Source organism: Malaya genurostris, chromosome 1, assembly GCF_030247185.1.
Source record: "Malaya genurostris strain Urasoe2022 chromosome 1, Malgen_1.1, whole genome shotgun sequence".
In the NCBI taxonomy this organism is placed as follows: Eukaryota; Metazoa; Arthropoda; class Insecta; order Diptera; family Culicidae; genus Malaya; species Malaya genurostris.
In genome coordinates this window covers 46,685,809-46,701,888 of record NC_080570.1, presented here as the reverse complement: position 1 = coordinate 46,701,888, position 16,080 = coordinate 46,685,809, and the positions used below count along the sequence as shown (strand labels likewise).

General features: G+C 37.4%; 1 protein-coding gene across 1 annotated transcript in view; it reads right to left on the bottom strand.

The window, feature by feature from the left end:
- LOC131438807 (homeobox protein 5) overlaps nucleotides 1-16,080 on the bottom strand; it is a 154,191-nt gene that overhangs the window by 114,384 nt on the left and 23,727 nt on the right. The window contains exon 3 of the mRNA XM_058609103.1: nucleotides 12,647-13,494. Coding sequence (XP_058465086.1) covers nucleotides 12,647-13,494 — 848 coding nt within the window. The remainder of the gene's footprint in view (nucleotides 1-12,646; nucleotides 13,495-16,080) is intronic.

The window sequence follows — 16,080 nt, the reverse complement described above, 5'->3', positions numbered from 1 at the left end:
GAACGTATTTTGACAATTCAGCAGTACTGTTTGTAAACAGAGATTTTTTTGTTTGTTGACAAATTGGATGAGACCATTTACGGTCCATATCGCCTAAATAGAGTTTTAAAACATTTGTTCACGATTGGATACGGTTTGTTTTTAAGATTTATTAAATAAAAGTGACTAGTTGCAAAGTGTAAAGATGATTGTTTTAGATGTGCTCTTCGAAGTTTGTTTAAGCTTGTTTGTAAACAGTACCGCTGAACTGTCAAGGATGAATGCTTGTTCATTTGTGGCGTCACGAAAAAAAAATCTAATTAGGTTTTACACGAACCTAACATAACCCCACAAAATAAACAGAATGAACTTTTCTGACAGCCGCCGTGTGTTTGTTTACAGTTTAAAAGTTCATCAGAAGTACATAATTTGAATTTAAAAATGGCAAGTCGCCTAGCACTAAACAGATTCATACAAATCACGCTTCTTTTTATAACGGCGAATAAGCCACCTGTCAACTTCCACTTTCGAAACAAATTGCAGGCGAACTATGAAAAATAGAGTATTAAATTTAACACCCTTTTTTTCTGCCGTTTACTATTATGAGCAAGTGCCGAGTCATTCGAAATTACACTTCAAAGTGAATGTTGATGGATGGCTTATTTGCCGTTATCAAAAAAAAAAACGCGTGAAATATCGCTACTTGATGCTGGAAACGCAAGCAGGGCAATCATTTTAGTTCTTTTCACTGTAGAACACGTTTTCAACAGGCATTTTTCGTCATTTTTCAATTTTTAATTTGCAGTCGCAAAACAAAACAAACCACCGGTAGCTGTCAAAGATGAACTTGAATCATCGGCAGTTCTTTTGTGTCGTCATCGTGTAAAACCTTATAGAATAGCTGAGAAAAACACGAGTTGAATGTGATACGCGTTTTCATGAATGTTTTGACCGAAAATGCCTGTTGCTCGATGTTTATATAGAAAGGCTCTGCAATCACAGTGTAAACGCTTTTCACTTTAGAACAGAGGCCGTAGTCTGTAAAACAGGCCTATGGTCCCATAGATTGCTATTGAATTTTATCCTGATTCCATGTTGTAATGATTGAGAAAAATTTCAATTTTATTATGTTTTTATAAGCAAAAATGTAAAAAAGCGAGTATCTAAAAAAATAGTTATTCCTTCCAATTTACACGAGTCGCATTCCACAGTAGTTTGTGTAATCGTAAAGCTACAGCTATCGAGTACCCTGATAGAAAATTAAATTCAGTTTATCTTATCGTGATTACCCAGCGTAGCTCTGATTTGAATGGAAATGGAAGTTATGTAATGAAATGAAAAATCACTCGACAAACAATCTAGCAGAACTCTGGATACCGCTATTGAAGTACAAAATAAAATCAACAGAAAAAAATACTACTACTTCCGCCACTTATGATAAATTTACTATCGCCATGAGTTCCACATTGCCGCGTTTATCACACGGCACCGCTTCGCACCAATTGCTGCCACCAGCCGAAGGATCACACGAGTGCACGAGGGAAAATCAATATTCATTAGCGAAACCACCGAATCGAATGAAATAAATGTAATTCGAATGTATGAAGCCGGTCGGACCGGACCTTCTCAATTACCAACGGGAGCAATCAGGCAGCAGCAATACGAATTATGCAGTGTGCTCCAACCGCACCTTACGATGGGAACCGACGCCTGTAACCGGTGGACCGGGTAAGGCTGACGCCAGAGTACACGGGGATATGGTGGCACAATATAAAATGGTAAACATGAGGGATGAATGTTTAAAACCGCTGGATTACGCGGGTGGCATCAAACTCAACAGGACTCTCGACACAACGGATCAGCTACCGTTTCTACCAGTGATGACAATGTGCGGAGGAGAAAACAGGTGTACAAAAGATAAAAGACCCTTTCGAAAGGCCGGTTCGGTAGGGGTTTTAGCGGATAACCGTTCATTTTCAGTTTTTCTGCTTTTTCAATGTTTATATACAATTCAAAACTAATAGCTGCGGTTCGCCTGCTGGTGAATTTGCAGTATTTGATGAACGATCCTCATTTTATTTGAAGTATTAAAATTTCCATTCGTTTTTTTTGTTTTTGTTTCAAACAAGCAATTAAATGCATCACTCAGCTTACGAACAGCCCAACTGAGCCATAAAACTCACCGTCACATACAAGTAGGAAATTAATTCTGCACCGGGATGTTTCATACACGGATAGATCGGCGGAAATTGAGATTTTATTGGTTGATGATAAAATGCTTCCGCCGATGTGAGGCTATGTCACCGGGTCGTGATATCACACCGGCAGCCTGCCGAGGAATCGTGATTGGATGTTTCGTATGCTTCTGGTGGTGGTTTCACCGAGTGCATTTCGGAATATGTATTCATGGGCAGGCGCATACAAAAAAAATTGCCACATTTTTGCACATCTGACGCCTAATGCGTTAAAAAAACCGCAGTGCGGGTTTGGAACATGTTTATGGCACATTTATTTTATGAGTTGTGTGACTTGAGCAGGATCGGGCAACATAAATTGACATTCACTCTGCGGTGCATTGAGACCAATGTTGGATACTTTCAAATTGTTAATTACACTCTGATACTCTGTATGAAATATAGGTATCACAAAAGTACATACTCGTTCGTCATACTTTCTATTTATCAGTATGAAGCACTCAATGAAAAACAGTAGTGCATCGTCGCAGTCATCAATGTTAAAAAGGGAAGCTGTAAAAAGTCTTCCTACTTAAGTAATTCAGTATTTTTGCATATGTTCTATCGGTAACTTTTCGTAAGATCTTATCTGTAGGAAAATGTTATAGAATGCTCTCTTTAAGCAAAAATAGCAAAATTTCTATATTTATTGGTATATTTTTCATCGTCGTGTGTTTCATTATTTGAACCTTTCTTAGGATGGCGATTAGATTTTTTATCGTGACTTCACAAATTATCAAGCATTCATCCTTGACAGTTCAGCGGTACTGTTTACAAACAAGCTTAAACAAAAATCGAAGAACACGTCTTAAACAATCATCTTTACACTTTGCAACTAGTCACTTTTATTTAATAATTCTCAAAAACAAACCGTATCCAATCGTGAACAAATGTTTTAACACTTTTTTTAACAGTTAACGTTCATATAAATTCTCATCAATTAATGTTGTTGTTCCGTAACAGTTCCATGCCAGTGATAGTCGACTGATACCACGTGTGAATCGCTTTTACATATTGTTTGGTTTTCATCAGGAAATATATTTACCATCCATTTTTCACTAGGATCGCCGTTCATTTTTCACCGGGCATAGTAACCTTAATAAAATTTTGTTTGTTTTGTAGAAATTTAGGATTTGTTACCACCCGATTGTGGGAAATTCTGGAACCCGGCTGAAGCCTGGCAAGAATTTGCGTAATCATCTCGCCACGTCACATCTTGCAAAATTACTCTTCCTTCTTTTTTTACAGTTCGACTTCATTTGATATTCGTCGATCCTCCATGTACATCCAAGATTGAAAACGAATCTTGAGACCAGGTAAATGAAATAAAAATACTGGTATATTGAGAGAAAAAAATTTTCAATATTTCATTTAAATTTCTAATGAAAAAATGAAACCAACGGCGCTAAAAATGAAGGACCGAATAAAAACGGTCCTGCCAGTTTTGTATGACAAAAATTCGGCAGAAACAGAACCGCTAGGCGAGATTCTCCACCGAAAACGGTTGATGCATTGTTGCCAGAATTCTACCAGCATTCCGGCAAAACCTTCTGGCAAACGCTGCCTTGCTTCTCGGGGGGAATGAACTGTGTGGCAAATAAATAAGCTGGTGAACTGCGGTTCTCTTCTGACAAGTTCGATTGATTCCAAACCTAACCCAGTTTCCACCCGAACTGGCAGGGTTTGGATGAACGAAGCAGTGAAGATGAGTATACATGCTTCACGGAGTTTGATATTCATGAAGATACCTGCTTCATGATTAGTTTAACAATCGAATATTAGCTACAAAATAATCGATTAAATATTACTCGATTACTTGGATTATTAATCGATTACTCGATTATTTGATCGACATTACGACATCCCTATCCACAAATTACAGTAAATAACTATCTTCACTAGACTGGATAGTGCTGAAGATTACCTATTCAGTTTTTGCCAACAGACTGATAACTGGCTCTTAACTGTCGAATGAAACATCCGAGGTCCGAACACGCTTCACATTTGTTTATAAAGAATTAATTTTGTGTGCACTGTCACCGCTAGCACGTTCAATTGAATGAATGTTTTGCTATAATAACGACATGTTTTTTTACAGCTCTCAACCAGTGTTGGCATAGTCATTCTCAAAAAATAAAAAAAAACAGCTATCATCACCGATAATAATCGTCGGTGATATTCGTATACAAAATCATCATCGATCATGATAACGAAAATCGTTTGATTTTCTGAGATTGATATTGAGGCAGCATTATCACTTCTGATTAGTGTTGCGCAATTATCACCCAGTCAAATATCGTCACTAATAATCTCATTCCTATCAATATCACTACTGTTATATTCCCTAATTTCACACATGATAATGAATTATCATTCTCACGATTATCAGTCATGCAACGATTTTCACTCGCAGATGAAAATATTCAGATTTCGGTGCAAATACAGCAAATAAATAACGATTTTAGAGACAAAAAACTTGTCCACACTCTCTTCGAATGATCATAACATCGTTAATTTTGCGGATTAAGAGCCAGTCATAAGTCTGTTAGCGAAAACTGAATATCTTCATCACTTTCCAGCCGTAAAGATAGTTTGTTTACTATGAATTATTTTGTAAGAAGAACGACGTTCAGACCACGAAAGAGACAATTATATTCACGGTTTCTGTGCTTCATGAAGACTCTAATACCAGCACACTGTACCATCTGTGTATATGTGGAATATAATTGCTTTTACTATCATTTAGTTTTTGTGGTTTGTTTTGACTGGCAAGGCATCTTTGTGAGCGAAACTATATGTTCATTTACTAGTGAATGAATATTCCAAACCCTGCTAACTGGTGCAAAGACATCATATAGAATCTTGTACATACAAGTAGTTGAAATAAATGCCAAATTCGTGTTCGTCAAAATAGCAGCACTGCGCGCCCATACAATTGACATGATATGTTGAATGTGATGCCGTGCGATGGCGTTGTTGAGCTGACGATTGATTCCGATCCAAACAGGCAGGGTTTGCTGTTGTCAAACCGTTTGTTGGAACTCAGTTTCGAACAAATAGTTTCAATATTGTTGAACTGATAGATACATTTTGAATCGGTTCTTCATTTTGTGTGCCTCTAGTTTTATTTTTTCCATCACAAGTTTAATTGAAGGGCAATAACATAGCTTAGGACAATAACTACCAAACATGATATGTAACATAAAGCTTCATCTCACAATATACCACACGCAAAGACCGAAATCAGCTTTTTGGCGAAAAAATTAGTTGATTTGCTGATTTTAGTTAGTTATTTTTTAGGATAACTGAAAAATTCTTATTGAGATTTCTATGCCCGGTGAAAAATAAACGGCGACCCTACTGAAAACTGGGTGGCCAACACGTTTCCTGATGAAAACAAAACAATATGTAAAAGCGATTCACACGCAGCATAAAGTGACTATCACCTGCATGGAACGATTACGGAACAACAACATTAATTGTAAGCAATTCATATGAAAGGATACTACGTCAAGTTCACGGAACATTTTAACGTCGGATACGTGAGCAATATTCGGCTAAAAAAATTAATAAAAATAATCTGGACGGAAGTTGATTGATCGTCTGAACCGCGTTTAATGCATGCGTTTCCTGATGAAAACAAACCAATCTCATTTGCATTTGTGGTTGTAAGTGAGCTGTCAGAGAGCCTAATATTTGTTAATTCAGATTTGTTATTTTTGAACCCCTTAATAATGCTAAATAGTTGGTTGAATTTGCTAATCTTTCAGTTGATTTTGCAACATTTACATGCTGTCATTTCTTAGCAAAGACACGCTCCACTTTCATTCAACTAATATTTTTAGCAAAATCAGCAAAACTATGGTTGATTTTAACAAATAATTATTGTTGATTTCAGTAAAAAATGTTGTTGTGATATTGTTGTTAATTTCAATGAAAATTGACAGTTAATAATAACAATAAACCTTCTTGAGTTAAGTAAAATATATACTGATTCCAACTAATACGGACTGTCAATTTTAGCTACAGCCAAAACGAGTCCAATTAATTAATTTATTTTAATTGGAATTGTCAGTTGATTTGATCAATAAACTTTCTTGAGTTTAATAAATTTATTTCTGTTTATAATGTGAATAATTGATTTTGCACTATAAACTAATAGCTACTTTCCTAAGTTTGTAAAAGGCCTCTTAACAAAAAAAAAACAATACATATGGGTACGGTCCTGATTATAACTCATTTTATCTAATTTGTTGAATTCTTATGCACTGTAAAAATTATTTGCTTTTCCAAAGCAACATTTTGGTTGTTCATTGTAAACTCTCACTTACAATCACGAAGCGTAATTACAAACGATCTACTTTGGTTAGGCACGGAATGTAATGAATGGCCAATGAAAATGTCTTACTATTTCGGATAGTAGCTCTTTGATTCATGTGTCCTACTCTATTGTTGTAGATGCTGCTTGTAACATCAAGGTAAATTTTACAAATGACCGTACGGGGAAGTGTCAGTTTCGATTTGTTTACTTTCTTTTCTGATTATTGAGCGACTAAACGAGTATATTTTCGTTTATTTACATGTACTAAGCGGAAACCAAAGCATTCAGATGTCGTCTCATACAAAAAGTTCAGAGATAGAAGTCGGAATGGCAAAGCAAGCATAGAATATGCAATAAACATGTACTTTCTGCACTGGTCACAGAAATGATTGTTAGTTAATCTTTTAATAATTCACTGATAGCTGAAAGCACTCCACAAATAAACTTAAACCAAGCAACTTTACAGCAGTTTTACATATCGGTCAGTTAGAAATTTCAAAATCTATACATAAAATATATCAAAACAATTTCAACAAGACTATCCTGTTTTGTTTTTCAACGAATTGTCTTGCTTTTACACTTCTCTTGAGTTTTTGACTAATAAACTTGTTGATAAAACCAATTGCATTCTTGTTTTCTTTGTGCTGTCTTTCTGCAGTGATGATGACAGCCAAACAGCGTCAAACTATTTGATTTTAACCTAGGACAGGACCTGACAATTGTTGATCCACTTTTAGGACCAATTTCGGACCAGCTCGTGATTGGTTGAAATTGACATAAGCAAGTACAAGTTGTTGAAATCAATATTACTGCAGGGTGGTAGAAAAAGTGTTGTCAGTATCGTCGGTAACAATGTAGCTTGATATTAGATTATGCTTTTACCGGCTGCTCGGCCATCCATGGAAGTTGACCATCAATGTTAACTTCCCTCTCTGAGCAGCCTAGATAGCCGTGTAGTGTCGGTAGCGGTTTCCCAACTGGCTAAGAATAACGCTACGGTCCACCTGTACCGGTGGTATAAGTCCACCAAACAGGTAAGCCGTGTGGCATCCGGCGGAATTATTTTTTACCAAGAATTGATCCACTGGTTTCCTGTTCCATGTCGTAAAAGGCCACAAAAATAGGAACTCCTAAGTCAAGGTGTATTTCCGTGCCGATGGCTGAATGGCTGCAGGAGGTTAAACATTGCAGTCGTGAACGGAATATCTTGGGTTTTTCCCTTACTGGATACACGCAATGCTTAGCAATCAATTTCTTTGATCATCGCTTCGGCGAGCCAGAGATTAGAAAGCTGAGTGTCTGTGGGTGTCCTCAAGGTGGTGTACTATCCCCACTTTTATGGAACCTAGTCGCTGATGGTTTGTTAAGGAAACTTAATAACCTTGTTTTTCCGACTTATGGTTTTGCCGACGATTATCATATATTGATGACCGGTATAAGCATTAACACTCTCTTTGATTTAATGCAGCAACCCCTGCGATCTGTTGAACAATGGTGTTGTCAGGTTGGATTATCTGTAAATCCGGGCAAAACATCAATGGTGCTTTTCACTCATCGTAGGATAATTACAGGAGCTCGTCCGTTGCAGTTCTTTGGTTCAGGGGTCACTGTGGTCGATCAAGTTAAATACGTCGGGGTTATTCTTGACTCAAAACTGAATTGGTCTGCTCACATTGACTTCAGGATTGAAAGAGCTTGCATGGCTTTCGGCCAATGCAGACGAGCTTTTGGAAAATCATGGGGACTCAAACCCAGATATATTCATTGGATCTACACAACTATTGTTAGACCAATTTTAGCATATGGATGTCTTGTATGGTGGCAGAAAGGAGAAGTCGCGACAGTTCAGTCAAAGCTAAATCATCTCCAAAGGATGGTCCTAATGGCGATGACAGGAGCATTCACGACAACTCCTACTGCTGCTCTAGAGGCGCTACTGTGCATTAAACCACTACATGTGTTCCTAAAACAAGAAGCATTATCTTGTGCATACCGTCTTAAGGTTACAGGGCTTTGGAACAGTAACCCATTAGATTATGCTACCAGCCACACTCGCTTGTGGTCTCAAATGGTTAAGTGGGATGAGTATTTACTCTCTCCTAGTGACCTAACTCTCACATGCAGTTTTCCTTTTAAAACATTCAATGTGAGCAATCCTCTTCGTTAGGAATGGTTGTCTGGTTGTCTGGAACGACAACTTGATGAACACATAGTTTGTTTTACGGACGGTTCTCTGTTGAATGGTCGTGCTGGTGCTGGTGTCTACTGTCGTGAAATGAGGAAATTCTGTGTGGATTACAATCGGCACTTCAGCCGAGGATCTGTGGTAAACGTATTTATTTTTGTTCCGACAGTCAGGCAGCCTTAAAAGCACTCAGTTCGAATGACTCACGGTCGAATCTAGTGATCGCATGTCGAACTCAAATTGAAGACCTCAGCATTTCAAATGCTGTTTACTTCTTATGGGTACCCGGCCATTCTGGTATTACTGGAAAAGGGGCTGATGATTTGGCTAGAGCTGGTGCAACGAATGATTTCGTTGGTCCTGAACCAGCTTTACCACTTTCAACTAGTTGGATAAAGGACAAGATACGTTCTTGGGCTGCATCCAAACATGCCAGCTACTGGCGCAGCTTGCAAACTTGCGCTCAGACAAAAGCATTTCTACCAGATTTAAATCTGAAAATGTCAAAGTGCCTTCTGCATTTCTCCAAGTAGCATTGAAGTATTCTGGTCAGAGCTCTGACTGGACATTGCAAACTCAATTATCACATGGCTACTATTCAACGTGCTGAGTATTATTCGTGTGATTTGTGTGAATGCGATTATGGTACTTCATATCATCTGATATGTAACTGTCCCGCATTGACGCAGCTACGTATCCGGGTTTTGGGTTCTCCATACATGGTTGAGTCTGTGTATGCGGAGCTAAAATTGAAGGATATTCTCTCGTTTCTCACCCAATGTGGTAAGGAGCTATTGTCAGAAGAGTTCATCGTTCTTCCTGGAGTGAATGAATCCCTTCTGTATTCACCTTAAATAGAGTTTAGCAGATTGTTTGGCATCTTTTGGGGAGTACCGAATTTACTTCTGCTCGTACATACTGCGAGTCGTTCTGCATTCTTCCGGGAGTGCAGAATGGTGTCGCTTTTGTAAGATCTCTAAATCCTCTCGGGGGTTGGAGGTTTTATTAACAGCAGACTGTTCAGGACCTCGTCGAGGTTCAGAATTTCCTTCTGCTTCCACTAAATGTGATCCTCAGCAGATTGTTCAGCATCCCTTAGGGGTGCAGAATTTACTTCTGCTTTTATGGGTTTTTGTGTCGTCAATTTTTCCCATCCTCCTAGTCCAACCCTTACCATTTCCTTTCAATCCTTCCCTCTTATATATCGGGAAAATGATGCTAAAAACAAATTGATGGCAAGGCACAAATCTCCAAATATCAAGGGGAACGTGCCATTTGAGCCAATTTGTTCTGATTCCTGATCGTCGGTAACAATGTAGCTTGATATTGGATATTTTATTTTTCGGGTCATCTTTTCAAAATTATTAATTTCAATAGGATTTAAATTCAATTTGTTTTTAAGTCCTGTCAATGCGGAAAGTATACGAGTACATTTAACAATCACTGGATGATACAAAGAGAAAGCCTGAAATCACGAAGTGTGGTATGGACGAGAATATTGATTATGTTGGTTGAGAATAGCACCGAATCTTTGGGTACTTCTTTATGTTATTATTTTTCTCAAATAGAATATGTTGAACACTTTAGTTAATAAAGCTGCAAAAATTAATTACCCAAAATTGAGTGTTTCAGAAAAATTTTATTAAGCTGTTTCAACTAAACGTTTTCTTCAAAACAAACATATGATCAAAATGAATCCAGGGCTATATTTTTGACCGATATAACATTTGCCTAAATGTTTTCAAATGATAAATAATTGCATGTTATAAGGGGAGAAAGTTTTCAGAATGAATAATTATCTCTACTGACAACAGCGATCGCGAGGTATTTATTATTTACAGCAGGGAGCAACCGGAATAAGATGAGACATATTTTTCTGGAAAAAGAAGCCAGTTGTCTGGTCCTGTCCTACACACAAATAAAAATTCACGTTCGATTCACTTAAAAATCACGTAAATTGGTTTCAAATGTCAAATTTAATATTTTACGTGACGAAATTGAATGTTACACGAACATCCCCTAAAATGAATAGAGTCATCACATAAGGTGTACGTGAATTGACCAAACGTCAAACAATCTACGTGAATTTCCAGTGTAAAAACTCGATTTTGAAAATGGCGAACAGTGGCTCTCAAATTGTAAGTAGTGTAAATATTTGCGAGAAATGTTATTTAATTACAATTTTTACTACATCGACCGGACCATTCCAGTATGAAACTTTCTATGTGGTTAACTGGACCGAGTACCTGCGTGAGTTCGGAAGTTTGCCGCTCCTTCCGAATGCTTCAAACATGTCGTTGGTCCACCGAAAAACGAGTTCAAAATCGGTATGAAGCTAGAGACACTGGAACCATGTATTGCGACTTCAACCTGCATCGGTAGTGTTGTGGGAGTTCTCGTATCTCGACTTCGGCTTCGGTTGGATGGCAGTGACAATATGATTTCTGAAGGCTTGCCGATTCGAGATCCCACGTTATTAGTTGCTTTTTATTTTCAGCCATTAAAATTCTATGCTAATTTTCTGAAATAAATGCTTTATTTTTCATTTCCTAGATTTATATAAGAATCTGAAATCTCCCTTTTGACTTTAACCAGACCCTGTCAGCTTGGAGCGATCTCAATCTTCAGTTCAGCAACGCCATCGCACGGCGTCTCATTCAACATATCATGTCAATTGTATGGGTGCGCAGCCCTGCTATTTTGGCGCGTACGAATTTGACATTTCTCTCCCCTACTTCTATGTATGAGATTCGATGCGGACTCACCTGAGGGCGACATGCTCGCAAAAAAGGATGTTGCCAATTATTTGTTCGGGAAATGTGAGAGCTGGATATCTTGTTAATATGATGTCTTTGCTTTAACCAATATATAAAATAATAATTCTCTGGTATCTAAATTTGGTATGAACTGATAGGTAAATGTGATATGAGCAGTACATTACATTTTACCTATGAAACACGTAACTTTTACTGCATTATGCATTAAACAGCTTTTAAATGTCAGTCCATTAAAATCTACGTGAAAAGTAGGGTGGAAAATATTTACATAACTTTGCACGTAACTATAACATGATTATTATTTTGAGTGTAGAATTTAACAACAAAATTAGTTGACAACGAGAATTTCGTGTGGGATTGTAATGTTGCTGGTTTTTGTCCAGGATTTTCGCCATCTAAATATATTCGCTAAAAACAAGAATTTTTTTCAGCAAAATAAATTCTGAATATTAACCAATTTATTAGTTAGTTTTGCAGTTTTGATGTTAAAATTAGTTGATTTCAAAAACAGTAATACGAATTAGGCGCAAAGCTAATTTCGGTCGTTCCGTGAGTATTTTCATTTCATTTAACTGGTCTCAAGACTCGTTTTTATTTTTGGATGCAATGCTGGATTGACGAATATCGAATGAAATCGAATAGAAAAATTAAGGAACAGCACTCATCTGCTGTTTTAATTAGCATTGCGATGATTAGGCGATATTTTCACTCTTCCTAAGTTCGTATAGTTTCTCAAACCGCTCAGTAATGGTATTTAAATCGACTAACAAGTGATTCCAAGTTGAACTATACAGCATTGTCGAGAGTGAAATATTAAAAAAAAATCATTAAAATGATGTTGATAAATAATATTACGGTTCGACAGACCATTTTTTTCTAGCAATTTACGTCAATTAATGTTTGAAAGAAAAAGATCTGTGTCCAACGAATAGTTAACATGAAATTTCTTTAATATTCCATGAACCGCAGCACATTCTTCCAATGTTGTTCTACTGAAAACGATTATTTTGAAACCTTAAAGTTCTATTGACCTATTCTCCAGCTTAAAGATCAGCAATGTAATCTTAAGATCTTAGTAAAGTAATGATCAGTCCGATACAGTAACAAAAATTCACCCGATCAAAATTATTCCAATCACGCCCGTACTCACCGGTTGTGTTGTGATGCTGGACGTCGTCATTACTGCTGCAGCTATTTTTCCGACTACCGACCGATGCACCAGATAAGCTTAAATTTGGTCCTCCGGTAGCTAATAATTCTCCATTGTTGGCAGCGCAGTCTACCGTGTTGTTATTGTTGTTGATACCGTTATGACTATTATTATTATTATTACTACTACTATTATTGTTATTATTATTATTATTATTAGTACAAATACTGCTGCCCGAAACCGATACGACTCCAACTCCTGATTCCACTACTGAACTTCCACCACCAACAGAGGCACCAGATGGCACAATCCGTTGTCCTGTATAGAGTGCGGACGCAAGATAACTTTGTGCACTCGGTTGCTGCACAATTGCCGCAACCCCCAATGAGCTTATCTGCTGCTGCTGTTGCTGTTGCTGGGGTGATACCGGCGAAATCGGTCCATTACCGTTATGAGCACTGTGACTGCGGACGGTACCGAAATTATTGACACCACTTCCGACCGGAGTAGAGCACTGACTGCTGGCAACCGGGGTATTGCTATTACAAATGTCTTGTGCCAGCAGCGACGAAGCCGTACTGTCCCCCGACGAGCTGACGGAACCGGCTGAAACGGAGTACAACTCTTCCCCGGTACCAGTTCCGGTACATACCCTGTCCCCGCAACCCGCACTGACACTGGCCGTTAGCTGGGACGCCGATGTCGCCGACAAAGCGGACGACGAGGACGATGACGACGACGCGGACGACGACGACGTCGACGAGGTTACTGGGTTTCCATTCACAGTCGCACTGGCACCCACGCGTATCCGGTTTTCTCGCATAAACTCGCCAAAAAATATTCGTGACCTGTGGGACGAAACGAGAGTGGGAAAAGAAAAATTGTTACTGGTGTGGTGTATTGGGCGGTACTTTATGGTTAATTAAGTTGTATTTATAAGCATAAGACTTTTTTTTCTTTTAATTAAATTGGAACAAAGTTGAAATAATCCGGTCGACTTAAGAGCTCAGGTGGTCACCAATTTGTTCGGTTGGTTCTAATCAAATAATTCAATCATTCGGCCCTATTTTACAATCACAAGCTTCTGTTATGAAATTGTTTAGATACGAATTGCAAAATAAAATCCCACTTGCGTGTTCATTTTTTTAAACATATCGCCAGTTTTTGATGTAAGAAACAGTATTCTCGATGGAAAATGCCAAGAACAACATTTCAACATCGGTCATGTTGCAAAATTCGATACAACTATATTCAATAACAAAACCGGACTAATATAATAGAGCTAGAAAGAATTCGTATATGGACCAGATGGATTCGATTATCGTCGAATAATGGCTTGTTGTACAATATCTGTTTGAATTCATTTAGTCACAGAAAACAGATATACAGGCTCACATATGAACTGTGTGTAAAATTTGCTCAATCTGCATGGCGAACACTTGCAGATGTCACCACGATCGACACGAGGGCCACCCCTATGTGGGTGCCGCTTTCATATGAGACACAATTTTGGGTGCAACATTCACTTCACGTTAGATTTTTGTTTTGCTGTTAGTTAAAATGACAAGTTTATTTTTGTTTTATTCCGATCGAATTCTCGTTTAATTTCTACGTGTGACAAGTGTTAAAATTGTTGTAATTGGAATATTTCTATAACAGGCAGGAGGATTTTGTTATTGTTCCGGAATGTAGTGGAACGTTTTAAAAGATCGCGGCGAACAGTCGAGTAGGTGGCAGTAGTGTTTCCAATGTATAGCAAAATTGATATTTACACAGCATTTTGAAAAATTTAGTTCGAGCCTGTATATATGTTATCTGTGATCTAGTAGTGTAGTGATGCCTTTCTCTTACCACTCATATTTTTCATAAATTACTTCTCTTAGACTATACATAGTTAACCTACAAACTGAAACCGTTCTCAGATCGGTTAAGTCATCTCTGAGAAAACGAAATAAATTACACTATTTCAGACAATTCCGAAACCGGAATCCAGGGACCTATTTAATCGAAGTATGGCTATCAACTAACATAACCTGCTAATTGGACTATTTTTCTGTCAGATTTCGAAGATTTTTTAAGTTTGACGACGGTTTGACACATTTTAAGCACTGATCAACCTGTAATCTCGGCACAGAAGTTCGAATTTGGATGAAAGACTGGAGTTTTGTGTGGAACCTAAACAACTTTTGATTTAAATTATTCATTCATATTATTCATATGTGAGTTCAACATTTGTTGCTGCTAGTGACGGAGGAATTCTCTGCATCACCCCAAGTGACACAGGAAAGCAGTGTTTTTTTTCCTCAGTCGGTTATATATATATAGAGTTATTTTAATTGACGGACAATTAGTTCTAAACAGAAGTGCTATGATAATGATAGAAGAAGACGATAGTTTGGTTATTTGAAATTAAATTTAATTTTTATTTATTTTCGAATGATTCTTACGAACAACTATCGCTCTAACTTCATTCTTGGTTTGAGCTTGTCTTGTTCTAATCTTCTAGTTCACACCAGGCTATCACAGTAGATGGCAAGACAGTTTAATTATTTCAACTAAAAATATCTAGATAACCAAGACGACTGAGCCAAAATGAATTCAAACTTGGCCATTCGAAGGACCTACTAAGACTATATAAATCGTAAATCTCCCGGATAGATGTCTACTAGGTTACATAAACACTAAACTAAGCATTAAAACAGGTTATTTTGTAAGAAGATATGTGGGCTGTACTAGACGGCTTATATTTTCCACTTAGTGATGTAATGATGCCTTACTCATATCACTTACATTTTCAAAAACACCACTAGAAGATTCTGTCAAGTTTTTTTTCAAATTTGAATAAAATTAAAAGCATTCTTTAATATACCTAAACTACCATCACTTTTTCAATTTGTAAACAGTTATGTCAAATTAACATAGAATTAAATGTGGCAACCCTGCACGCTATACAAAATTAAACAAAGCACACTGTGTGCTAGGCGATGGCGTTTTCTTCTTCCGTACCAGACGTATCATTTTGTAATAACGGGTTCCATATTTTGATACTCATTGCCCAATAATTTCGGAACCGGAAGTCGGATCTGGATGAAATCGCACAGTATCTTTTAAGACACTGCGAAATCGAAGTGAGTTCCAATTTTGAAGTTTTTCTTCACTATTATCGTTGCTTTCGGAAGCGGAAACCGAAAACTAGTAGTCCCAAAGAAGTTTAATATATTCACTAATTAACAAAGACTGCCAACTGGATGAATTTGTTTTATAAACATGTGCACCTCGGTTCGTCGCCGCTTGTGAAAAAATACTTACGAAATTGAAAATTTTCACTAATCGCATACTAATGTGATACCGGAACCGGAAGACGGATTTGGATCAACTTTTTGGGGACTTTTGAAGAATTTCAAAACTATTTATTTTCATTTAGGTTTTCATAA